The sequence below is a fragment of the Maylandia zebra genome, linkage group LG18 (genome assembly GCF_041146795.1).
Source record: "Maylandia zebra isolate NMK-2024a linkage group LG18, Mzebra_GT3a, whole genome shotgun sequence".
Classification (NCBI taxonomy): Eukaryota; Metazoa; Chordata; class Actinopteri; order Cichliformes; family Cichlidae; genus Maylandia; species Maylandia zebra.
This window is the reverse complement of record NC_135184.1, coordinates 16,669,577-16,696,124: the sequence shown is the minus strand read 5'-3', so window position 1 is coordinate 16,696,124 and position 26,548 is coordinate 16,669,577. Positions and strand designations below refer to the sequence as shown.

General features: G+C 40.2%; 3 protein-coding genes across 9 annotated transcripts in view; 1 reads left to right on the top strand and 2 right to left on the bottom strand.

Annotated features, from left to right (window-relative positions):
- The first annotated feature begins 551 nt into the window (after positions 1-551).
- Positions 552-5,604, top strand: rpe65a (retinoid isomerohydrolase RPE65 a). The gene is made up of 14 exons (XM_004542781.3): positions 552-658; positions 1,053-1,135; positions 1,287-1,437; positions 1,769-1,876; positions 2,025-2,166; positions 2,251-2,398; positions 3,231-3,312; positions 3,645-3,777; positions 3,883-4,022; positions 4,098-4,227; positions 4,320-4,434; positions 4,772-4,866; positions 4,955-5,066; positions 5,175-5,604. The coding sequence occupies exons 1-14, from the start codon at positions 648-650 to the stop codon at positions 5,318-5,320; spliced, it is 1,596 nt and encodes a 531-aa protein (XP_004542838.1). The 5' UTR covers positions 552-647; the 3' UTR covers positions 5,321-5,604.
- Positions 5,605-6,556: 952 nt separating this feature from the next.
- LOC101485321 (RING finger protein 11) lies at positions 6,557-13,963 on the bottom strand. The gene is made up of 3 exons (XM_004542782.4): positions 13,344-13,963; positions 12,786-12,955; positions 6,557-9,097 (listed from the first exon to the last, which is right to left on the bottom strand). The coding sequence occupies exons 1-3, from the start codon at positions 13,464-13,466 to the stop codon at positions 8,926-8,928; spliced, it is 465 nt and encodes a 154-aa protein (XP_004542839.1). The 5' UTR covers positions 13,467-13,963; the 3' UTR covers positions 6,557-8,925.
- A 3,333-nt stretch (positions 13,964-17,296) lies between these two features.
- The window catches only part of cacna1eb (calcium channel, voltage-dependent, R type, alpha 1E subunit b), a 73,653-nt gene continuing 64,401 nt past the window's right edge, over positions 17,297-26,548 (bottom strand). For 4 of the 7 annotated variants that reach the window (XM_076876611.1, XM_076876613.1, XM_076876614.1 and 1 more), the window contains 13 exons: positions 25,766-25,857; positions 25,457-25,631; positions 25,242-25,369; positions 24,882-24,978; positions 24,474-24,579; positions 24,226-24,333; positions 24,040-24,140; positions 22,870-22,973; positions 22,688-22,784; positions 20,974-21,078; positions 20,405-20,540; positions 20,081-20,235; positions 17,297-19,113 (listed from right to left, as the gene is read on the bottom strand). In XM_076876611.1, the coding sequence (XP_076732726.1) occupies positions 18,589-19,113; positions 20,081-20,235; positions 20,405-20,540; positions 20,974-21,078; positions 22,688-22,784; positions 22,870-22,973; positions 24,040-24,140; positions 24,226-24,333; positions 24,474-24,579; positions 24,882-24,978; positions 25,242-25,369; positions 25,457-25,631; positions 25,766-25,857 (1,929 nt within the window). In that variant the 3' untranslated portion in view covers positions 17,297-18,588. The remainder of the gene's footprint in view (positions 19,114-20,080; positions 20,236-20,404; positions 20,541-20,973; positions 21,079-22,687; positions 22,785-22,869; positions 22,974-24,039; positions 24,141-24,225; positions 24,334-24,473; positions 24,580-24,881; positions 24,979-25,241; positions 25,370-25,456; positions 25,632-25,765; positions 25,858-26,548) is intronic. The other 3 variants (XM_076876612.1, XM_076876615.1, XM_076876616.1) reach the window with 3 other exon arrangements.

The window sequence follows — 26,548 nt, the reverse complement described above, 5'->3', positions numbered from 1 at the left end:
TATATATATATATATATATATATATATATATATATATATATATACATAATTAAAATAGTGAAAGTGTAGTAAATAAACGTTTTGGCACTAATACGGACTGCACTTGGGATAAAAGCTGCAGTTTAGATGAGAAAGGTGTTTGTCTTTATTTCACACAATGTGCAAAACCAGTGTTATGTGGATCAAAGTTCCTACTCTTGATATTTCTTCATAATGGGTAGTTGACCTACATGTTGCATGAGTGCTAAAATAAACTGTCTGTGACTCAGCATAATTTTATCTTAACACATAAATCAGAACAGTTAAAAATAGAAAGGAAAAAGAAATCCAACACACAAGCGCAACTCTCTTGCCAAGCATCACTTTTTGCAGTGCATATTCTCTGCAATAAATCCAGGTTGAGAGGTGTAGCCATTGGGTCACCCAAAAGAGGATATTGGCACAATGGGATACTTGTTCCCCATGTGACATGATTGGCTGGGACAAAGCTTTACAGCGCTGATTGCGTAGATTGACTCCGAGGAGGCCCAGATGAATAAATACCTCAAATCCAGTGGGAGATCAGAGGCTTCCAGTTACTAAACCAGTGACCACAGGCTTTTCTTACAGTTTGCTTTTTGTTTTATATTCAACAGCAAAAAGGAACCATGGTCAGCCGGTCAGTTTCTAATGAATTCAATTGTATCTCATATTTCTTATTACATTGAATGACAACCAGGGTAGTATTTTTTTTTTTTTAGTAAATGAACTAAAGAGATTTGTTAGGTGAAAACTGTGATGTTTGTTTCAGTACTTTTTGGAAATTAATGCAATTAATTATTTCGACTTTTGGTAGAGAAATCTTTAACCTAATCCTGTGGTGTTTTTCACAGGATTAGGTAGTCAGGAGCAGGTTGGGTTTCTGACCAAAAACGAGTCATCAGAAATCCTAAAATTACTTAAAGCTGAAAGATATATAATTTTAACCTGCTGAAAACCCATCGGCAATAATTTCTTTGGCAGTGTTTCTTGATGTCTTTGCTCTTTTGTTTTTCTTTTTTTTTTGCTAACAGATTTGAACACCCAGCTGGTGGCTACAGGAAGCTTTTTGAGACATGTGAAGAGCTGTCTGAGACTCTTCCCACAACAGTCACAGGTTTGTTTACATCTTTCAGACAGAAATAGACTAGACACGAAAATAACTCTTTTGACAATTGCATATCGACTGCACTTTTCTGGAAATTTATACTTTCTAGTTTATAACTCAGCACACTGAAAACTTTCTGTGATCCACGTTCATTCTGCAGGCCGGATTCCTTCGTTTCTGAAGGGAAGCCTTCTCCGTCTGGGACCCGGGCTTTTTGAGGTCGGAGATGAACCCTTCTATCACCTCTTCGATGGCCAGGCCCTCATGCACAAATTTGACTTCAAGAATGGCCAGGTCACCTACTTCCGGAAGTAAGGCGGTCATTTATCAGTGTCACATATTGCATTTGAACTGCAGCTGAGTAGCCGGTGCTGTGTGATTTCGTGTGAAACATCATATGTTGCCATAAGACTGGATGGTGTCATGGATTACCTAACACAGTCGAGCCAGTTTGCTCATGTTGAGTCCTGACATGAGATTTTGACTCATAGATACCAAACACATTTGCATGAAACACTCCTGCAAACACATGATTGTTTCGTTTAGCACATTCCCGTCCACTTGCTGCATGTATGGGAAGTCTGAGGGGTAGTCAATGACCCATAAAGTGGATTTTGCATTTTCTCTCTTTCCTCCATTTAGGTTTATCAGGACAGATGCTTATGTGCGAGCCATTACAGAGAAGCGTGTGGTCATTACTGAGTTTGGTACATTCGCATATCCTGATCCCTGCAAGAATATCTTCTCCAGGTTGGTTCCACATGCACACATTTGAGAGCAAATTAGAAATGTCTCAATGTCTTTGCAAATATTTGCAGTATTTTACCTCCAAGTTCCCTTTTTTTTGTTACAATCCTGTATAGACTGCAGTCTTTTCCTGTTTTTTCTTCGGCTGCAGGTTTTTCACTTACTTCCAAGGTGTTGAGGTCACAGACAACTGCTTGGTGAATGTCTACCCTATTGGTGAGGATTATTATGCTGCAACAGAAACCAACTACATCACTAAAGTCAACACAGATACGCTGGAGACTCTGAAGAAGGTACATCAATAAAGTACATTGAATCTGAGACGAGAGCGAGCAATCTTTTCACCTTTACAGCTTTCGCCTTTATTTTCTGTGCAGGTCGATATGTGCAGCTATGTCAATATTAATGGAGTGACTGCCCACCCTCATATTGAGAGGGACGGTACTGTGTATAACATTGGAAACTGCATGGGGAAAGGAGCATCACTGGCCTACAATATTGTCAGGATCCCACCCACGCAGAAAGGTTTAGATAAACCCCGCATGCAACAATAACACAAACACTTGGTTTTTCATTAAATTCAGTTCATTTTGTACAAAAAATAAGATGGAATTTAAAAAGATGGTTATTTTCCAAATAACATGAATAAGTAAATGTACTTAGGCAGCACGGTGGCACGGTGGTTATCACTGTTGCCGCACAGCAAGAAGGTCCTGAGTTCAATTCCAACATCAGGCCGGGGTCTTTCTGTGTGGAGTTTGCATGTTCTCCCCGTGTTTGCGTGGGTTCCCTCCGGGTACTCCGGCTTCCTCCCACCGTCCAAAGACATGCACTTAGTGGGGATAGGTTAATTGGATAACCCAAATTGTCACTAGGTGTGAATGTGCGAATGAAAGTGAGTGCGAATGGTTGTCTGTCCCTGTATGTTGGCCCTGCGACAGACTGGCGACCTGTCCAGGGTGTACCCCGCCTCTCGCCCTATGACAGCTGGGATAGGCTCCAGCGCCCCCCGCGACCCTGAAAAGGATAAGCGAATGGATGGATGGAAGTAAATGTACTTATGATGCTTAATCTACTCTACAATGGCTATTTCTACCTTTTATTTAAAAAAAAAATATATATATATATATATATATATATATATATATATATATATATATACCCACGGATTAAAATACAACAGTGTGAGTACCCCAGACATAGAAAGTAAGGTTAAAGTGCAAAAATATAAATTATGAAAAAGGTTGTATTTTCTGTCAGTGTAAACATCATATAGATTTTATTAAGTGTTGGACCAAGCAGAGACTTCGAAACAGTGAGTGATCCCTTTAAAACACCACAACTTTTTCTTTTGTAGATAAATCTGATCCGATCGACAAGTCCAAGGTGGTGGTGCAGTTCCCCAGCTATCAGAGATTCAAGCCTTCCTACGTGCACAGGTGTGTCCACATGTCTGTGAGTCTGTGTGCGTGATTCAGTGTTATTTTTGTCCTGCCTCACACTCTGAGATGGGTGCACTTCCCTGAGCCTGGCTCTGTCGGAGATTTCTTCCTCTTAAAAAATGTTTTTCCTTCCCACTGTCGCCCAAGTGATTGCTCACAGGGGGTCTACTGATTGTTTTCTCTGTATTATTGAAGGGTCTCTACCTTACAATATAAAATACCTTATGGCAACTGTTGTTGTCATTTGGAGCTATGTAAGTAAAACTGAACTGAATTGAACTGAATTTAGTTGATGGGTTTTTATTGTTTTGTGTTTTTATCTACTTCAGTTTCGGCAAGACAGACAACTACTTTGTCTTTGTGGAGACTCCTGTGAAAATCAACCTGCTGAAGTTCCTGAGTGCCTGGAGTATCCGTGGCTGCAACTACATGGACTGCTTCGAATCCAATGAGAGCCAAGGAGTAAGGAGCCAAACGAATATCTTTAAATCCACAAAAAACCCACACTGGTGTTTTTGGCTGCTCTTCTTCTATAATCTCATCTGAAGCTCTGATGTTCTCTTGTAGACCCTGTTCCACATTGCCAAGAAAGACCCAGGAGAGTACATCGATCTCAAGTTTAAAGGAGCACCTATTGGCATGTTTCATCATATTAATACCTTCGAGGACCAGGGGTTCATTGTTGTTGACCTTTGTGCTTGGAAAGGGTAACTGAAGCATTCGACCGACCGCATTTGTTTGATCCAGCAAGATTAATGCTGATGAACATTTTTGTGTTGCAGCTTTGAGTTTGTTTACAACTACCTCTGGTTGGCCAACCTGAGGGCTAACTGGGACGAGGTGAAGAAGGCAGCCATGCTCGCCCCCCAGCCGGAGGTGCGCAGATACGTCATTCCCCTGGATGTCCACAAGGTGAGCACCTTTCTCTTTCATCAGACTGATAAAATCTTCTACAAACAAATGCAAGGTTTGGTTGTTCTGACCATGATCTGGATTTGATGTAGGAGGAGCAGGGGAAGAATCTGGTGAGCCTGCCGTACACCACAGCTACAGCCACCATGTACGCTGATGGGTCGACTTGGCTTGAGCCTGAGGTGCTGTTCTCCAGTCCTCACCAAGGTGACAATGCAGCTATTTTTCAAGAAGATATTTTTAGACTTTACTGAATGATTGAGTTGTGCATTGGTTTGCACTGTTGCCTCACAGCAAGAAGGTGCTGGGTTTGATTCTAGTGTGGGGCCTTTCTGTGTGGACTATGAGTACAAACATCCAAAAAGCATACACAGGGTTAACTGGTGACTGACTGTAGGTGTGAAGGTTAGCATATCTGTTCAGGGTGTAGCCTTCCTCTTGCTCTATGACAGCTCCACCCTCAATCGCAACCCTAAATAGGATAAGTGGACAAAAAGGGATGAATGGCTACTGAGTGATCTTTTGTTATTCTTTGGTTTTGTAGCTTTTGAGTTTCCTCAGATTAACTACAATAGGTATGGCGGCAAGAATTACACATACGCCTATGCCCTGGGTCTCAACCACTTCATACCAGACAGGGTAAGAGACTAGAGCAGCAGATTTCAGACTGTGAGTGTAGAAAAAAAAATTTTTTTGGTTGATTTTTTTTCTTTTGATTTCTGTGTAGATCTGCAAGTTGAACGTGAAGACCAAGGAGACCTGGGTATGGCAGGAGCCCGACTCCTACCCCTCAGAGCCGTTGTTTGTACAGACTCCTGATGCTGTCGATGAGGATGACGGTAAGTCTACAGCAGTTAAAGTATAATGTTCCATGCAGTGTGTTTTAACAATTACTTGTATTGTAAGAAGTAATTTTTAAGCAAGGCTGGTGTTTGCTGTCCCCACAGGTGTGCTGCTTACCATTGTTGCAGCTCCCGGTGCCCAGAGACCAGCGTACCTCCTCATCCTCAACGCCAAGGATCTTTCTGAGGTTGCCAGGGCAGAGGTGGAGTGCACTATTCCCGTCACCTTTCATGGGATGTACAAACCCTAATGATTCGTGACTCTGCATATTTCTCTGTGACCAGCTGCCACTCATTATTAGAACAATGGCACAAACTGATCATTGTGTCGAGCTGTTTTTGAGAAAGTGATTGCATGTCCTCCTTTGCAGGCAGCGTAGGCTGCTGGATGCCTTCTGAGCCATGATAATAAATCTCAACTAAAATGTCTAAGCTTGAACTGTCAGTACTGGTAAAGAAAAAAAGGATCTGTTCACATGATTTTTCATATAAATGGGTCATGGATGCAAAAATAAATGCGTAACTATCAATGCAATTCTTATTTTGTGTTGATCTGTTACACCATGTTCATTTGCTACTCACAGAGTGACAAAGTATTTTGCCTTTCATCTGAGGTTTAAGTTCTCTGTTGTATTGCGTTGCTTCTTTCAAATTTTTGAGCAACACTGCATTCCTGCCAGCTCCACGACTGCCTACTGAGACAAAAAGACTTTGTTTTTTATTTATGAGGGAGGAGTAAATCAAGCATTCTCTCAGTAAGCGATGCATATACGAGCAGTTCAACTAATCCTTCAGCCTAAACTCTTGAGGCATTAGTACAATTTTAATATGTTGCCACACAAAAATCTCATTATGGTCGCAAACGAATAGGGGACCTTTCCACGTCTGTCCTCGTGTTTGTCAAAGTTGTTTGAGTTTTAATCTAAAAACAGTAAAGGCACGCAGATCTTGCAGCACTGCAAAGCTGATTAACTGTGTCGGTTCTTATATCTGAGGAAACAAAGCGCATGTTGCAATGTATTCGTCTCAAAAGGTGCTTAAGAAATGGACGCGCAGCCTTTATATGCCACATTTTATCGTACTTAAAACAAGGATTTAAATTTGTGGTTTTTGCAATTGTAATTCCAATCTCAGATATTTGAGCGTCACATATAGAAACGCTTGAAACGGGCACCAACCGTGCTCATGTTTTCCTCGGCAGCTGATGCAAGCGGAGGAAACAAAGTGGCTTTGCCTGAGTTGCTACATCAGTCAAATCACACAGCGCTCATTATGTAGTCACGTTCTCCACTCCACTGCCAGATTTGAGGATTGCATTAATGAAAAAGCTCAAAAGGAGTGTTTTTGCTTTTGTGTTTTCTGTAATCTTACTTTGGTAATCACAGGGCTACAAATCTGCCCCATTATTTAGCCACTTCACTGGCTGATGTGAGCAGTTTCGGGGTAAGTCAATGGATGCTTCTGTGGTAATAAACCAAAACCGCATATCATTTTTCAATTTTTTAATTATTATTATTATTTTATTTACACAAAGGGTCCTTAGCCATCCAAAAAAACAAAACAAAAGAAGATTATAAAGAAATATTCATGAAAACACAGCAAAGGAAAGCTCAGTGAAAAAGATGATCTCAGGTTTAACTGTCACACCATGAGAGAAAAAAAACTCTCACACTCTGAAAATTCAGCCAGGACAGGTTTGCACGACCAGACAGTACCAAACAGCTGGATACTTCAATACAAGATGGGTTTTACACACATAACAGAAAATGTGAAAGAGACACCGACACCACCACCACCAAAACAGCACAAGTAAAAAGTAAAGCAATAAATGTAACGTCTACTACTGAAATAAAGACAATAATGCGCAACAAAACAAAAAAGAAATGTGATCAATATTTGTGTAGAATTTAAAACTGTATTCATGTAGATTCAGAATTAACCAGCTATGCCACACAATGCTTCTTTATTAAAGGAACAGTTCAACATTATTTGCTTAGAGACAAAGGTTATCTCTGTTAGGGATGGATTAGGGAATGCAATTAGCTTAGCATAAAGCGTGGGAACAGCTCACCCGGCTCTGTCTACAGAGCACAAAAACCACAATAAAATTAAATCATGAAACAACTTCAATCTTGTTTGTTCATCTTCAGATGGAAACAAATGATGATGGTGAACATGCTGGTGTGGGTTTGGACTTCGGTGAGATCCAGGTTAGAACGTTCTCCCTCTGTATTTAAAATGTTGTTGATCTCTTACTTTCTGTCACAAACACACTTTTTAAATTGGTGGTGCTCATATTAACTATGGAGAAAAGCTTCATTTAATGAAGAATATGTGGGTGTTACACCCGAGTCAGACTCAGTCTGCTCTAGAGGCTTGGTTTCAAGCATTTTTTCTACTCTTGGATCTGTATGAAGTCGGCGAGAGCAGATTTTTTAATACAGTCACGTGCACGGCTGCAGCTGCGACCACACAAGCCACAAACACGTGCTGTAAATACCTTTTGTTCTAAAGGGCCAGCCAATCAGAATCCTGCAAAGTTACTCTATAAAGAAAACCCCCAAATAATCATTTGGAGCTGGAAATTAGTCCAATCAGAAATCATTAATAGAGCTATGAGAAATTAAAAATTCTTCTCAACAAGAATTTGAAGAAGCTTTAATGTCAAACCATTCCTTTAAAGCTGAGCAAGCCTCTGTCCCTTCAATTACACACACACAAAGAAAAAAAGATCAAAGAAATTGCACAAAACCATGAATCACAGATTTCATGAAATGCGTGTTTAGGATTACTTCAATGTGATAAGTGACTACTGACAGCTTTAAAAACATCCTTATCAGCTATATAACTTTTGCATCTCAGGAGATAAAAGGAATGAAGTATTGATAGTGCAAGGTTATAATGTACATATATTAATATACTGTTTTACATAATGTCCTAGGAGTAAAGTGCAAATCTCTGGATCAGATGAAGAGTGTGTGCAAGCGCTTCTAATTTCCACTGACTGATCCACCTGCCCATGCACAAATGAGCCCTTTACACTGGCCGTCAGCTACAACACATCGTCTGGTCAAACATTACAAAACTCTACTTTGTTTTCCCTTGAATTCAAAATATATTTTTAGAGGAACGGCTAAAGACACATATGAAGTAGTTTTGATATAAGTAAAGTACACCACTGTATACTTTTACACTTTGGGTGACTTCTGTAAAGTGTTTTCTTTTTGTAATCGTGTTTGGCTTCTTCTCTACACCAACAGTGTAAATGTCAGCAGTGTATTCCCACATATCCAAAGGGCAGGGCTACTTTAATGTGTTTAACAGATCAATATGTTTGAAAGGTCTTCTTTACTGTTGCCAACACATATCTGGCAAATCATCCGAGCATTTTCATCAATAATTTGTTTACCAAATTATTCATTTAAGTCGTGATCAGTGATGAATAAAGGTGCTGGCCGATGGGGAGAACGCCACTGAGACCCGCTCGAGTGGAAACGCAGTCACCAAACAGCTCTTTTAGACACAAATGCCACATGCTCGCTGTTAGCGGCAAAGCTGGAGAGTGCCTAGGCATGACAGAAACACAGAAACACAACCATGCAGGGTCGCTGGGACACCTGTCTTTTACCGACTTGTGTAACAGATGTTTAAGACCAGCTCAATCTGGAATCAGACCAGGGGTATGAAAGGCCAACGTTAGGTGAGTGGGAAACTTTTAAAGTGCAAGACAAAAGCCAACACTTTCATTTTTTTTCTTTCAGCTCCTCTCACTCTATAAGAGGGCAGCTGCTGGGTTTTGGGAGCTGGAGGGGGTCGTGTTTGATATATCGATTCGGTTGAAGAAGGGATGGAAAATTCAGTTGGTCTCGTAGGTGGAGAGCAGGGCAGCATCCACAGGCTCCATGCAGGAGGGGCAGGTGAAGGATCTCATAAGCCAATCATCTATACAGTCCATATGGTAGATGTGCATACATGGCAAGAACCGGATGGGGTCCCCATAAACAAAGTCCAGCATACAGATCACGCATCTGAAAACAGATAAAACAGTCCGCGTAAACACACGACAGCAGAAATCTTCTCAGACTTTCTACATGAAGTGTTCTCCTAAACCTGAAATTATTCATGCTTTAATGTAGCGCAGTTACACGTTATCAATTCATCATTGACTGTTTAATAATAAAATGTCAAAATATTCTCCATTTATACCCTCTGATTTTCAGCTCTAAGTCACTGGAAGTTGTGACGAGACAGACCCAGCGCTCATTCTAATCTACTTTGTTTGATCAGTCTAACTAAAACAATTACACAGCTTATGATTTTACAGATCCAATTTATAGTCAGTAGTTAATCATTAACCCGTAAAAATGTCCACACAACTAAAGGTTGATTTAGACTTTGCGTTGAATTGGGGATTTATTCAGTGGTAAATCTAAGGCATTAACCTGATCTGCACCCTAGAAATTGAACTACACATGTCTGTTCAATACAGTCAAATAATCCTCTGCGTATCCAGCTACTTTTTCACCACTGTTTTTAAATGTATCAGTGAGAGAATAATATTCATAGCATTAGTATAAGGAATAATAATCACCAACATAAGCATCAACATAAGCATGCTCTCCTGGAGGGAGATTACTGAAACCATTGGGATGGATGTGAGGGAATGCACAAAGAAGTGGGAAAACTACAGGGACAAAAATGTTTATCCCCCCCTAAAAAACCTGACCACAACAAAGAGCAGAGACCCAGGAGGGAAAGAAGTCCCAGCATTTTATTTGTTTCGGTTGGCTGGCACTGCATGTACACTGCCGGGACACATCACATGGCTTTTAACACACAATGAACCACACACAAGAATAACTGTCAGCAACAGTGTCGGCCCCTCACGAACATTATATTACAGGTTCTAAAAAAAGACTTCCCACAGGTATCCGAAATCAATTGTCGGTTATTATAGTTTTGTATTTTCTAATTAGATTTTATTTTATTTCGCTTTGACTCTTTGTTTTCAACTAATTTTATCCACGGTACGTTTCCAGATTGGATTTGTTCGTTTCAGTTTGGTTTTTAAATTCATTTCAGTCTCATTTTCAGTCCTTTTAAAGCTACGTTCAACTGCTCTCTTATTGTCCCCAAGGGGTCACCACAGTGGATGGATCCACATGTTTGATTTGGCACAGATTTTACAACAGATGCCCTTCCTGATGTAAACCTCCCATTTACCCATGCTTGGGAACAGCACAGGCAGTGCACTAGCTTTTGACCCTCTGTTTGTGTCTTCCTCTGGTTTCAAACTGGGGCTCTTTCATGAGTAAGAATAACATGTTAACCAGTACACCATGGAGACACTAGACATTTAAAATGTTTCTATCCTTGCCCAGTCACTTAAACACATTATGCTTGCCTATGTACAACAGCAGTTATGAAAAAAAAAAAACCCATAATGCTTATTTATTAGAACAATACCTGGTGTAAGGTTTATGTCACAGCTGCCCAAAATTAACAGTATTGGTAACTACCAAAAATTATTTTCATGTTTCTATAATGGTTAATCTATAAATATAACCAAACTCTTTAGCCAAAATAATATTTATAATGTTAAGATATAAAAACTGTTATTATCCAAGAATTTTCAAATATATCATTTTACAGAAATGCAGGAAAAAAACAGCAAAGCACATCATTATTATTATTATTATTATTATTATTATTTGATTAAAATGGCGAACCACGTTTACCCATTTACTTATTTATTCATAGTTAGTTGTATTCTTCATGTTATGCTTGATAGACTTCTGACTTGCCAGAAGTACTGTGTGTCGGTTCAAACGGATATAAAATTTAGCGTATTTGCTTAATAAATAACTATCGGTTTTGGTTTTGAATGGCTAAACAGTAAAAAGCGACGTGTAACCTCATGGTGTGGACACTAACGTGGAAGAAACCGATACTCCTGCTGCTAGTGCTGGCACAGTGTGTGTTGCAATTTTATAAATGGCACAAAATTACATTTAAAAGGTGATTTAACTAACAAGGTACCTGTTTAACAGTTTCATACATCTTGTAAAAAATAAACAAAATATTTGTTTGGCCAATGTTTAACTTTGTTCAATCAAAGTGTGCTCAATTTAAAGGTTTTCTGAGCCATTTATGTTTTTTTGAATAGCCTAATTTTTTTCTCTTGTGATGGGAAGGTTAAGTATAGGCCAATAATCTTTGTCGAAGATGTTTTGTCTACATTGGAGTGAATGTTGCTCATTTTGCTGACGAAGATGAATAAGAGAAAAGGATCAAGTAACAACATCTATATTTGCCCTATGAAAAGATTTTTATTCAAAAATTTGGTTTTTTGGTTGCTTTCAGGCTGAATCAACTTCTGTTTTTATATGTTACCTCTCCAAAAAAATCCATTCACGTGGCACTTTTGTTATGAGCATACATAGTGTTGGTATTTTTTTTTTGCCATGATATAAATGTGTGGCTATACAACACAACTTCCTGCCAAAATACTAGTGAATCATGTCTTTTTGCAACAACAGTTATCTTTTGACCTCTACAGTGGCATCAGCAGTTGTGTTGTGTGTACTCTGTGGGTTTCACCAACCCAACTGTCAAAAAGATCCCACAACTGTCTGTAGATTCCTTTGTTTTTCCAATCCTATAAAAAGTTATAGGTTTTCTGGGTGTATGTGGTGTCATCAGATTTGTTCTACACAATGTCAATCAAACCTGGAAACAGCAGGTAAGCCACCTGTCAAAACTGGGGTTAAACACACCGAAACTTCAACTAGCTGTAGCCATGTGCCCTGGGTGTTTTGAAACACACTTCACAGCAGTGTTTCAAAACATCTGCACTTTGAACGCTTGACACAACATCAAAACTTCTAACTGTGCAGCTTCCTTACACACATTCCCAATCACATGAAGCAAAAACTAATGTACACAACAATTAATACTAACGCTTCTTAACTCGCTTTTTAATTTTTGAAACATAGCTCATTTCTAAAATTCCAATGCTGTCTAGCCCACGAGGTATAATAGCAGTCTGCTAACAGCTACTTAGGAGCTCTGTCACTGGGTTTAACAGCAGTAAAGAGACAGATGGGGGATAAACTAAAGAGACCAGAGATGCTCTAAAAAACCTGGGACCAAAAGAGGAAGTTTTTCAGTTTTGAAAATGGACTGTGGCTTTGCTTCATTTCTGGTCACTGTTACTATGTTGGACACAACAGGGAACCAGCTGAGTTAAAGGAAACATGTTACTTAAGGCTAACAGATGTTTTAACAGATGACAGAGTAATTTGTGCCACAAAAGTTGAAAGAATAAGTACAAATGCAGTTTGTTTTCAAGCTAATGAGCCAGATTTTGCTTTTGTTTGAAAACAGCTGCAACATCACATCTGACCTAAACAGAGTTTACTTCATACCCTCAGATTTTTACGTTTATTGTTTATGTTTTATTATATCTAACCTATAATATATATACATTTCAGACAGAATAATTTTCTATTATAAGGACACACTCCTGCATTAATAATAACAATAGTGTGACACACTGTGAAACAGCCAAACTCCTAAACAACTTTGTTACGATGTACTCCTGAGAAGCAACCAGCCTGAGATCCAAAATGTCTATTCAGTTCTTAGGTTAAAAAAACGCAACCGCACCCCTGCTTGTTGTAAGCTCATCATATTTCAGAAATGTAAAATGCTCACTCTCTGATCTTCTTCTCTGAGCCGTCTTGCCCTCCATCATAAACGCCCTTAGGGAGGTGCTGGATCAGGCCAATGCGCTGAGCTATGCGGATCTGCTCTTCTTCTGTCAGCTGGGTGACCAGACGAGCCTGGCTGGGTGTAGGATGGTACATGGGCATGTGAGCCTGCTCCTGGTAGCACAAACAGGAAAACAACAATATGAAACCAAAACATGTGCTTCCCCCTATAAGCTAACTGTGTGCCTGAAGAAAGTGGTCAGACTAGATTAGGCTCTGTGCTGGGATAAGGTGAATAATGCAGCAGCTGTCTGGTTTGACAACTTTTGATAAATGCCTTCTGTTAACACATACTAAACGTATGATTACTTCTCAAAGGGCCACAGATATGAAACTGAGTTATCCTTTGTTATCACCACCTACTGCATGTTAGCATGTATGTTCTTAACTGACATTAACCTCACAAACTATGATGTTACTCATGTGTCGGGCATGTTCCGCTCTCCTCCCCCGGCCCTTTTGGATTAAAGCACCTGGAAGTTGAGACTGAGCAGCTGCTCACCTGGTAGGGCGGAGGTGGCTCCAGGTCCGGGTCTGTCCCGTCACCGAAACTAGCCCTGTCTGACTGGGATTCGTGGAGCAAAGAAATGTCGTCTGCTGTAGGAGACTTGAGACAGTTACCCATGTCGTCGTGTCCTTTCCTGACCCACGCCAACAAACAAGATATTTGCTGCTAAAGTTGCCCCCCTTGGCTGTTTACTTTCTACACCACAAACTGTTTAGTTACTGTTCAGCTAACTACCGCTGTGGGCACTCTTTACATGCTTATCCGTATAAAACTCCTAAGTAAAAGTTAAATACTAATAGTCTCTCTTCATGTTTAGTTGGACCTCCACCTGAAAAACAAAACAAAGAACTCCCCTCGCTAACGGCAGCTAGCAGCTGAGCTAGCTACTATTACGCTAGCCAATTGGGCGACTTCCTCTATAAGTATCGCTCATTCCTGTGTAAGACTCGCAGTCTCTGCAAAATATCTACTTCAGCTGTAACTTTAGCCGAGTTACTCAGCTGTCTGGGTGTCTGAATGTACAGACATTTCCGCCCTTTAACTTCGTGAGTATTATTTAACAGTTTGCTTCCTTGCTAGCTCTTTCTTCAGCCAAAGGATATGTTATCAGTCCGTTTCATATGACGTAGGTTGTAGTTCTGCATGCTGATTGGACATAAAGCCAAAGAAAAATAGAGCCAAAAAAATAAATAACTGTTAAAAAGTATTTCTAAATATTTAATCTCTACAAAAAAGACTACATTAATATGAAGGAATACTTATAGAGTATTACAAGTATATAAATAACATTTTTTGAGCAGATAATTACATTTAAAGTCCTGCTTAGAAGCTAATGATTTCACTTTCCACACAGCTAACACTGTAATTCATTGCAAAAAATCTAATTTCCAGTTTTGGTCACATGTTATAAAAATAGTCCGGAATAGTTTGGACTGTATACAATGTGCATTATACATTTTTTACATTATACTTTCTTTTTTTTTAAATACATAAGTTAGATTTTAGAGCACAATGTTTAGTTCATGACTTTTTAGCTGTGTTACAGCCTTCTCGTCTCTGGCTATTTAAACCTCATCTGAAGCTGAAATTAGGTAATATGTCAAATAGTTAGGGGAGGGGTTGGGAACATTACTGATACATCTGGGTGCACCTTTTTCCACATGTAAGGTGTTAACAAGTTATTTGTTATCCAGAAGGGGGTTTTGTTTGTTTGTTTTTTTCATTTGTTAGTTGCATTTTAAATGATTGTATTTCACGTGTGCACATGATTAAATGTCTCACATGACATTTAGTCATTTGGGACTAGGTAACAGACTTGTGGAACAACTACAGAGAAACTTTTCCTGATAATATTTCTTAACTTTCTCTGAAGTAAGTTTTTGTAAGGATATAACTTTAGCAGTAATATTTTCCGCAGTGTTTGGACTGGTGCTTCTAATAAACTGAGTGCACCTATTCAAACCCTTCTTTCACTCTCTGACCTCTTTACAGCCTCTCTTTCACCAGACTCTCTATTTGCAAACACTGACTTTATAATATATACACAGGAGACCCCATTATTACATTTCATAGTGACTCAGAGAGAAAAATAATCAATGCACCAAAGAGAAAATCAATTTTGGGGGTGAGGCTAGCTTTTGCTAGCTCAAACAGTACTGTGCAAAAGTCTTGAGTTACCTGTTATTTCTTTATATTTTGCTTCCAAGAATCCCAGACCTCCTTCTAATTTTTAAAGTAGTCTTGAACAATAGATCATCGGGCTTTTCAAAGGTCTTTCAAAGTTTGTCTTTAGATATTGGCCAAGGATATTGGTGGGAGTCCAAGGCAATAAACTCGGGTAACACTTTATAATACGGCCTGCGACTAAGAATGTTATTCCCTTGTAATCAAATGGAATTCCAGTGTATTTGATTTGAAATTACCCTTTTTGCAATTATATTTACCTACAAATATTTAATGGTAGATACACTATAATAAGGGGTTAACAAGTTGGGTTGGTGTTACAGGATACGCAGAAATAATTATAATTTAAATTGTGCATAAATCATTTTAAGTACTGTGTAATTTCCTGGCAATTTAGCAGAAAGACAATATTTCTCCATCTTTCATTATAAATATGTTGTACTTTTTGGGATTCAGACCATATTATGGAGTGGTTTAAATTTCCCCAACTTCAAGGTATTTTACAGGAAAGGAGACACAATTATGTAAGTAATAACTTAAGTACAGCATAACTAATTTTAAATAGTTTGTTAATCTTGTAGAGAAACAATATTTCTCAGTCTTACATTCTAGGTACGCTGTACTTCTCAGGGAGTGGGCTTTAATATGAAATGGATTAATGTTATATTTTTGCATCTTTTTTTTTTACATCATCATTTAATATTCATTATGTTCAATGTGAATGATGGATTTTCTATAATTCAGTTTACATTTTTTACTTACTCTTTCTTACAGGATAATATGTCTCTCCTTTCCTGTAAAATACTACAAGTTTGCCTGTAATACACAAAAGTACAGCATACCTTTGAGTTAAGTACTTATGGTCCAAAATGGGGAAATAGTGTTTGTTTTTCTGCTAATTTACCAGGAAATTATGCAGTTCTTAAATTTACATATGCACTACTGCACTTACAGTTTAATTATTTGTTTCCTGTAAAAGCCTGACTTGTTACTACCTTACTCTAGTGTTCCTACCTTCAAGCATTTGTATATTAATATGATTTTCTTTTGTAATTTCAAATAATATACATTGAAATTCCACTCAATTACAGGGTATTTACACCCTTAGTCACGGGCCATTTTATAAATGCCAGGGCCAGCTGATAAAGCCTCTGTGAAAAATTGCACCACCCAGCCATCACGTGAGCTATTGAGGTCATCTGAGGCAAAGTGTCAATGGGCGCTGGAAGGGATCTTAGGACTACATTGTAGGTGGCTGGCAGTTGATCAGCCACCATCTATGGCAAGGATGGTCATTCACACTGGGCATAGTTGGCCTCCTTTACTTCTCTCTGTCCAAAAATGTGAACAGTGACACCCTCTAAAGAGTGTCCTTTCTCCTTTAAAAGCAGGTGTACACCTGAGTCTCATCCTGTTGAGGTGGGCCAGTGTCTTACAGGGGTTTTATCTGTTGGCCCCAGTGACTCCTTTTTTCACTCCTTAGCTTAGGTGGCAATTCAAAAGATAAATAGTTTGTTAGTGACTCTTGGGACCATCTCCAATGTGGCACCCCACACTGGGGGTTTACAGCCTGGAACTCTCAACCATCTGAAGCCTCTTGGATGAGAGGCGAAATGGCTTCAAAAACTTACAAAAGTCCAATTGCCTTCTTTTCAAGCTCTCAAGGAGTAGAGGTAGTGTAGGTGGAAGAGTTTAAATACCTGGGGTCAGCCATCCAAAGCAATGGACAGTGCGCAAGAGGTGGAGAAGAGAGTGGAGGCAGTGTGGAGCAAGTGGAGACAAGTGTCAAGGGTGATTTCTAACAGATGAACAGCAGCAAGAGTAAAAGCCAAGTTTTACAAGATGGTAGTGAGAACTGCTATTGTGTAGGTTTAGAAGAAGACAGCAGGCTGAGCTGAAAATGCTCAGATTTTCACTGAGAGTGAGCAGGATGGACAAAATTAGAAATGAGTACGTCAGAGGGACAGCTCGGGTTGAGCGGTTTGGACACAAAGTTAGAGAAACAAGGCTAGGCATGTGCGGGATAGTGGATATACTTGATGAATCATATCTGTATTTCCATGTATGTTAGCACGTTTCAATAAACTTCTGTGCTTGTTTGCCGTTTTCCTTGCAAAATATGTACTTGAATTAAATGTACAGACTGACAGTTTCCAGTTGCACTCGGACTGGTTTTTAATTGCAGTGCTCAAGATGTCACAAAGCTTTCTGATGTCTCACTTGGCCTCCTAAATGAGAAATAAAAAGATAAACAGTAACAATGGCAACTTGTGAACACCTTTATTTGTATATACAACTATTTTACACATAAAAACCCACAAAGTATTTGCATTCCAGGAACTCCAAGTTTTTGGTTAAGTGAGTTTCACAGAATTGGCCTTCATCAGGCAAATAAAACAAATACACAAACCTTAAAATGAGTATTTTCCAAGGATTCCTTTACGTTTAAAGCTCATCAGCTGACACTGTTTTCATTTGTTGTCTCTCTCTCTCTACATAATACAAACAGCATAATTTCTCTGTACATTATTTGTAAGTAATAGAGCAATGTGGAGATTTGAAGCAAAATGCATCGTGGTGTGTCTGCAGTGTTCATATATGGTTCGTATAATATTCACAGTTTAAAAAAAAAAACAGAACAAAACTGAAACTAGATGAAAATATTTTGTATTCATGGCAAACAATTAAACATCCTGTTTAATTATGGTTGGGAAAAATTCTCATTTAAAGGATTTTTTTTGGACTGGTAAAAATAAAAGTTTAATACCATCTCCAAAGGATAATTAAAAGTCTGCAAATATCTGAGGTTCGGTGGTGGCATGGCTTTACAACACTGCATGGTGAAATAACAAATAAGCATCATATTCTATGTTATTCTATAACTGTATTCATTTCTCACAACTTATTATGTTCAATAGCAAAAAGAAAAAAACGATGGGGGAAAATCAGGCAGTTTTCCCTCCTCACATTCATTCATACTGTAAAAAAAATCCAGCATCATTGAGTGTTACTTATTAGTATCCACATTGTCTGGTAAGTATCAGATCGCCTCCTCATGATGGCTTGCTGTGTCGATCTGGTCTAATTTATATATGGGGATGGTGTAATGATCACAATGTATTTACAAAACAATAGATTTATAAGAAAATGTAGTTACATATTCACACACCCCACAGATAAATACTGTTTAGAGCAACACTGAATCATTGAGCAACATCTCCAGAAAATGAAAATACCTATTGACACAAATGACATAATTTGACCCATCCATTTGTTTTTTTGTGACATATTATTACTCTCTATCATCAAGTACAAGTCAGGAAATAGACCTTATTTATTGTCAGTGTTCTGTGTGAATTGGCAACTACAGTTTCAGGAAGTATTGTTCTTCATCATTTTGGATTTTTTTTTTTTACCAAACATCCAGCGGGCTCGCGGCCTTGAAGCACTGATGCAGAAAGAGTCGCATTAACCTTCGCTCTGGATGCGGTCGTACAGCGTCCTGTGACATCTCTCTGGCATTCTGTTTCCTCCGTTCATGTTGCGCCTCCTGTCCCTAGCACCTGTCGTCCTCCTCTGTGTCGCTTAGAGGGTCACAACTAGCGACTGAGGTTGTCTGTGCCAGACGCTTTCGAAAGTGTCCGTTGGGGACTTGCCAGCCAGTCCGCGAGCGTGGACGGGCCGTGCTGATGGTGTTTGAGCGTCCCAGGCTGCAGGCCACGGCCGCCTCGAAGGTCAACGTTTCCATGGGACCAGAGGGGTCTGGGCTGTGGTCGTCCTCTTGCAAAGCCAGGAAGGGCTCAGAAGGGTAGCGTCGAGGTGGGGATGTGCGCCGGGTGGCCTCGCTTTGCCTCTCCCCTGGGACTCCCTCTTGGCTCTTCCGTGTGGGCTTGCTCCGCCTCATGGTCTCAGGGCTGCCCGGTTCATCCTCATCTTCACCAATGGAGGCTTGTGTGCGACACACGAGGGGGGAGTAGGAGATGTGAGGGCGAGAGCGGGTTGGAGTTTGCGATAGAGGTCGTCGGCCACTGGGAGTGCTGGACTCAGATGTGGATGGCATCGGACTGTCTGAGCTGTTGCCCTGAAAGCGCAAGTAAAGAATAAATTAATCAACAATCGCCAATAACAACATTTTAAAGACAACTTACTATGTTTTACGTTTTTTCTGCCCATTTTGAATGTGTGGCCTGCTCTCTTGATTTACATGAGTGGTGGAAATGGTCTTCTGCTGTTTTCAGAACAGCAGGTGATTTTTCTGATGTGTTCTTCTCTTCTTATCAGTATTTGGGTATCCACTGTACATGATGGTGAACCCCACTGCACGGGACTCTGAATTGTTAAGTTAAATTGTATATGAATGAATAGACTCTGACCATAAAGGGATGGACATGGTCATCAGAAATACTCAGGTAAGATGTGATTTTTAAATGATGCTCAGATGGTACTAATGGGCCCAACTGATCTGTGCATTCATGTTGATTCTTACCCAACCATCCAAATGTTACAGCAGAAACTGAGACTCAATAAACCAGGCATCATTTTTCCAATCTTCTTCAATTTTGGTGAGCCTGTGAGAATTGTAGCCTCAGTTTCCTATTGTTAGTTCATAGGAGGGGTGCCTGGTGCAGTCTTCTGCTGCTGTCTTCTGCTTCAAGGTTCAGAGATGCTTTTCTGCATATGTTGGTTGTAAGAAGTGGTTATTTGGGTTATTGTGGCTTTTCTATCAGCTCAAAGCAGTCTAGATATTCTCGTCTGACATCTAACATCAACAAGGCATTTTCTTTCAGTGAACTGCCACTCACTGGATATTTTATCTTTCTCAGGTCTGTAAATGGAAAATTATAGTAGACCAGCAGTTACTGAAATACTCTGGCCGGGTTATCTGGCACCAACAGCCATACTACCTTCAAAGTCCTCATTCTGATGCTCGGTTTAAACCTCTGCAGATTATCTTGACCATGTCTACATGCCTAAATGGATTGTGTGGCTGCCATGTGATGGGCTGATTGGATATTTGTGTTAATGATTAGTTAAATAGGTATACCCACCTGTTTATCTTGGGGATCTGCTCGTTCTACGCTCGAGGATCGTGAGGGCTGCAAGCTTCTTTCCTCTGAATTACAACGAGACGTGTCTGGAGACAGGAGGTGGCAGCGTTCCTTGGAGCGACCGCGCTCCCTGTCGCCACGCTCAGAGCGAGAAACTAAAGGGACATTCAGGAAAGAGTGCAACAGGAAATGCAAAAATACAAGGGAGCAAAAAAGAAAAAGAAGAAGAGGAAAATAAAGATATAAATGTCATAGGACTACATTCAATTCAGCTCTTCATTATCTATGAACACAGTTGCCTAACAGCAGGCGAGCAGGACTAACCAGCAGCCTTATAGCTCTTGTGACGAGGTCGATAGACTCGCTCGGGGCTTTTCTCCTCTTGCCAAAGTCCATTCACACACTGATCTGCAACAGTGGAGACTGATCGCTTCATGGAGCCACTAGAAACCTCTGCCTGCTTGAAGTTAAAAACACACACAACAAACATAGAAAAACAGGGCACAAACACAAGGAAATAAGTAAGCATACTTCTGTTACCACCAGATTATTTGATCCAAACAATAAAAATGATATTTCATGCTTTAGCCAGTGCAAAAGTGCAGTGCAGCCTAAAAGATTTGAGAGGTTTAGTCTTTCCTTTACTCTGTGGTTGAAAGTAATGATCATAACAAGATGAGGCAACAGCATTCGAAGATCACAGCCCGTTCTAGCAACTCATTGGACCTTATTCAGCCTCCCAAAGTAACAAATGTCGAAACAAAACTCTACTGATCTGAACTTCTCAGCATCACGTGCACTTAAGGAACGACAGACTTTGGCATAAGAGCCCATGCAGCCCCTGACGTCCTCGAGATCCAGCCCAGAAGCTGTGTCATGGGAGATGTGTGTACCTGCGACTCTACAGCCAGACGAGGCATGGAAGAGGCCCGCACACACAGGCCCCTCCCTAGTGGAAGCTCCAGTGGGGCTTCAATCCCCCTACTGCACTCGCCCACCTAGGTGTGTACAGAAACAAGAGAGGAAGCGCAAGGAAATACAGAGCACCAATCAGGCTCATCCCTGCCAGGACTCCCGCTGTGTATGGACATCTTGTTTAGGTGAGAGGAGGGGCAGACAAGCCATTTCATCACTGACAAAAGTACTATCTATCAGCGCCATCTCCATCGCCATCCAGTCAAAAGCCATTCCAGCCAAAAACAGACGGAGAACTTGCAACAGGAAAACTGACTTCAAGGAGGAGCAGAAACAGAGTGCGGTCGTAAAAGAGGAGCAAGGAGTGAAGAAAAAGAAAAACAGACAACAAAGATATCAGCTCACATCGAAAAATGGACTTTTTCAGCTTGGAAGTGCATTCAGTCATGCATGTTTAGGTGTTAATGGCTATACAAACAGAGCCAGACAACGCCTGTCTGAGGGCCAAACGCATTCCTCTGCAAATTAAGTATTCCAGATCAACTTTATATCATTCAACTGACAAGCAGTAGAGACCATTAAAACCAGACAGTAGAGACACAGCAGACATCTACAGTTTGACAATCTCCCTTTGCTCTGACTCCAACTTCCACAGGAATAAAACACAGGCGCACAGAGAGCAGCGATGCGGTGCCCTGCAAGGCACTGAGAAAACGGCATCAGTCATCACATGGTTATACAATTTTTGTGGCGTTACACCTAAACAAACACTTTGCTTTATTACATTTTTATGTAAAACTCTTTGCTGTGAGGACAGTGATTCCCAAACTGATGGTCAGGATCCTGAAGAGGTTACAAAATAGGAAGTGCACAAAAGAAAAGCTGCATTTTCAAGTTATCTCGTGTTGGAGAACAGCATGCCGTGCCATCAGAGCCACTCTGCGAAACTGCTCATAAAAATTAAAATAAACAAAACAAAAACACACCTTTATTGAAATTTTGCTGATCCCACCTTCAAGGTGATGCCAGTGAGCAGCGCTGCCAGTCTGAGACAGTGAATTCATTCACTGGGGGATGAATTCATGGTGCAAACCTCCATGAATGTTCAACAAACATGGTTCTGGTGGAATTGTGATTTCTTCCACTGAGAGCTGCTGTTTGGTTGCTGGTTCGCAGCTGGTTTCCCAGCTCTTATGCTCTGTTGATCCTCGAATAAAAGACAGCCAATTTGACACAGAAGATGATGTTTCCTTGCTAAGCAAGTTTGGAGTTTGAAAAAGGAGTTTGAGGGAGAGATTTTTAAAAAGCAGTTGTCCTGGAAGTGATCCAGAGGTGCACAAAGACATGATGTTAAGAGGGAGATCACATTTAAATCAGGTATGATTTTTTGATTTTTGATGGCTGGAGTCGCTGAATTTTTTGATGACACCTCTGGAGTCAAAAGTAAAAAATAAAATATATGCAATAAAGTATTTGCTTTTGTTTATTTGCTCTGGCATATTAAAGCTAAGCAGCACACTGATGCTACGGTAACATTTATTCATAAGATCAAAGCAGCAGAAAAGCTCTGCTTTCAAGTGCAAATTACTCTGAGTCAAAAACTACATAAATTAAAAGGTCAGAGCATTGCCAAAAAGCCTGCCATGGGGATAATGTTTTATGTTTTACAATTATATTGGTCCTTTGTCTTACCAGATTCTGTTGACTGGTATCAACGTCAGAGCTCATGGGCTCCAAAAACAGCTCCTGAGGTGAAATGGGGCTCAAAGCCACAAAGCCTCCCCTGGTCCTGTGTCAAGATGGAGAAAAACAGTAAGCAAAGGCATTCAGAATCACACATAAGTACAGACTGTTGCAAGCATTTGCAGACTCACAGGGCTGAACCAGCACTGTGCGGCATCATTGGCAGTGGCTGGTTAGACAGAATGTCCTCGGGGAGAGCAGAAGCATCCAGACGCTTGAACATCAAGCTACTCTTCTGAAATGAGACAAATACAGAAAAGACTGTAGACGTCTTTGTGACAACTTTGTGTTAATTTAGCTAATTATAGGCCAACCTCCAACCTTTCTTTTATCTGAAAAACTCTTCAAAGATCAATTGTAAAACAGCTAAATGATCATCTGCAGAGCAATGTTTTATTTGAAGAGTTTCAGTCAGCTTTCAGACTTTATCACAGTACAGACGTCACTTAAGTGAAGGTTACAAATGATCTTCTTATGTTCTCTGACAGTGGCTTATCCTGTTATCCTGTTTAATACTGTTGGTCATAATATTTTATTATAGAGATTAGAGCATGCTATAGGTATTAAAGGTACTGTGCTGCAGTGGTCTGAATCATATCTAATAGACTCCAATTTGTTCATGTAAATTGTGAGTCTTCCTCACACTCTCAGGTTAATTATGGAGTTCCACAGGTTTCTATGCTGGGACCATTTCTGTTTACAAAATACATGCTTCCCTCGCTCTTAAATCGCTCTTTAATCTCTTAATCACCTAAGACTGAAGTTATTTTATGGTGCTAAAAATCTTAGAAATATGGTGTCTAATCAGATGCTTACTCTAGATGTCATTAACTTGGCCTCCATTAACACTGTGAGGACTCTTGGACTAATTTTAGACCAGGATGTGTCTTTTATTGTGCATATTAAACATATATGTAGAACTAAGGTCTTGTATTTGCACAGTATGTCTGAAATTAGAAACATCCTGTCTTTAACATGGCCAAAGAGCAAGTACTCGCTATGAGGGAAAAGCTCGGACACAGAGCTGCTCTGAACACTTCATTTTTGGCTCTGTAGGACATCGGTGATAGGAGATATCATTAATATGGTCAAGAATTTTTTTAAGGAATGGTAAATAACAAAAGAAACCTAAACTTAAAGCAATCAGGAACTGGATGTATAATAGGTCCCCTTTAAAGGTCAGGTGAGATGGCTTACTCTACCTCCTGAACAAACTGGGTGCAAAAAAAAGTAAATTTATAAAAAACTAAAGTTACAAAAAAGAAGGTGTCACAGAGTTCATAGTGACGTGCTGAGCAGACCTGAGCCTCCAGCTGCTGCCTGAGCTTCTTGGCCTTGTTCTGTTTGAAGTAATCCATTATCATCATTGAAGCGTAGATCTTCCCGACCGTCATGTCAGTATCTGTGAGAGCAGGAGCACTCCATTAGTTGTCACTGCTCATCTCTCAGCATTACAGTGAGAATCACCTTCTTAGTTAGAGCCAGACCTTTGTTGATAGGTACCAGTAGGTCCAATGTCTTCTGGGGCAGATAAGGCCAAATAATACTGATCTCCTTTTGCAGCTCACTATCCAGAGCGATACGGTCCTCACCACCTGAGACAAACACTCACCTTTAACCATTTTTTTAATGATGCACTGTTGACGGAACAAAATGTGAAATCTGAAGACATTAACTGCTCAGCAAAACAAAAGAAAAGCCGATAAATGATAACTAAAGCAATCACAACCCTAACCCCGAGCTATTTTGATATCCAGAGCTGTGCGGATGAGTGACATCAGAGTTGAGGTGAAGTGGACGGTCATATCCTCATCCACGGGCATGTTCATCAACACTAACCTCTGCCAGAGACAAAGACAAAGAAGGAGGGAAAGTTTCTATGTTAGACCGTAAACCAATACCTCCAGCGACCTTTTAAATCACATAAAAACACACAGCAGCCACACATATGCACATAACCACTGACTTCTTTAACTTCACAAAGACCAATCATTTGCTTTCTCTACATTTTTTAAATTGAAAAACTGAACAAAGTTACTAGCTGCCATGCCCTTTCTGTTGTGTGTTATATTTATTTTATATAACCAAACTCTCACTTTTCATTTTATCTGGCCTTTCTGTGTTAAATAAAATGTTTTCATACCTTATAGGCGATCTTAGCAGGACATTTTTTACCCAGGCCGAGGGGTGGTGACATGTGTGTTAACATCTCATACATGGCCGTGTAGTGGATGCGGCCGCTTCAGAGGGAAAGCAAAAACGAGAAGTGAGGGGATGTGCAGACAGAAGATGCAAACAGAGCAGACTTTTCTTCTGAAAGTATTTAGAATGATTGAACTAAATGCCACTGTGGACTTGATGAAAAGCAGCTTGTGTTCCTTATGCTCAAAGATCAAAGCATTCACATTTATGCTCTTTGGCTGCCCTCTGCTGGATAAATACAGTACCTAAATGTTGATCAGGTCTGCTTCAAATCACAAACTGATAAAAGAGCGAGCCTCACCACGCCAGTCGATCATATTCCCCCCAGATTCGGACAAACTCATCCAGGTGATGGGGACCCAGGATTGAGGAATCTCGTGTCAGGTATTCAAAGTTATCCATAATCACAGCCACAAACAGGTTCAGCATCTTAAAAAACACAAGGGCAAGAACCTAAGAGGAAAGGCACAGCAGACTGCAACACACCTGAAAAGGCAAATTTTTGTTGGTCCTGACCAAGAATGAGCTGAAGAAGATGAAGGACACAAAGTAGCAGTAAGCAAAGTCGGTCCCACAGCCGCCCTCGTGGTCCGGAGACATAGTGAGGGGGGCGATGGAGGGGTCTGGTTCACACTCCTGCCCTGACAGACAGGACAGCATGATCTCCTGCCAGGACTCCCCTGTAGCACTCCTGGTGGTGTTAACACAAACAAATATCCAGCTGACATCTGACCGATAACACATTCATAGACGATTAACACCAAACACCAACAAAGGAGCTTTACTCAGAACAGCGGCACCGCCTAAATGTAGTTTTGAGCTCACCTGAACAGGAGCATGAGTGCGCTGAAAAATGTCTTAAAATTGTTGTGCTGGTTGATGTGACTCTCGTCATTCAGCTTGATGTTTCCAAACACCTGCAGAAAACAGCTGGCTTCAGTTAATTCATAGTTTTTCCCGGACAGCTGCTAGCTTCTCCCATAGCAGCTGCTAATCTTCTAGAGTTCAAACATTAAAAATAGCCACATAACACACTAAAACAATCCTAAGAGGTGGGACCAAGAAACAAACTTTAACAACAGGACTAAATCAGTAAATCACACTATAATACACAAAATCTCTGTCTGTGCGTTTGTTTGTTTGTTTGTTTGTCCACGAACCCCTCTTAGACCATCTGGAGACGAGAAACCAAACTTGGCAAACAAGTACATCTTAGACTCCTGATTGTTTTTATCTATATGAGAAAGTATGATGTCATCATGAGCCCTAACAACCACCTACTGTAGCAACAGGCAACAATTCCCTAGTTGGGACCATATCCTGTTACAGACTTGACAGCATTTGAAGTAGATAATGGCAGACGGCGTGAGCATGAATTGAGGCTGTGGTTTGGGGATATAGACATATATAGACAGAGAATCGGAAGGAGCGTGTTTGAGGTGTGGTCCCACTCCTGAAATTGGGATAAATGATCTCCAATTACCTATTTTTTAAGCATTTGCGCACCTATATCACCTTATGAAAGTATCTTGTCATTTACATGTCATGACAATAGCATCTAATTTTGATCCACATGTATATTACTATGCCCTTAATTGTATTTATATA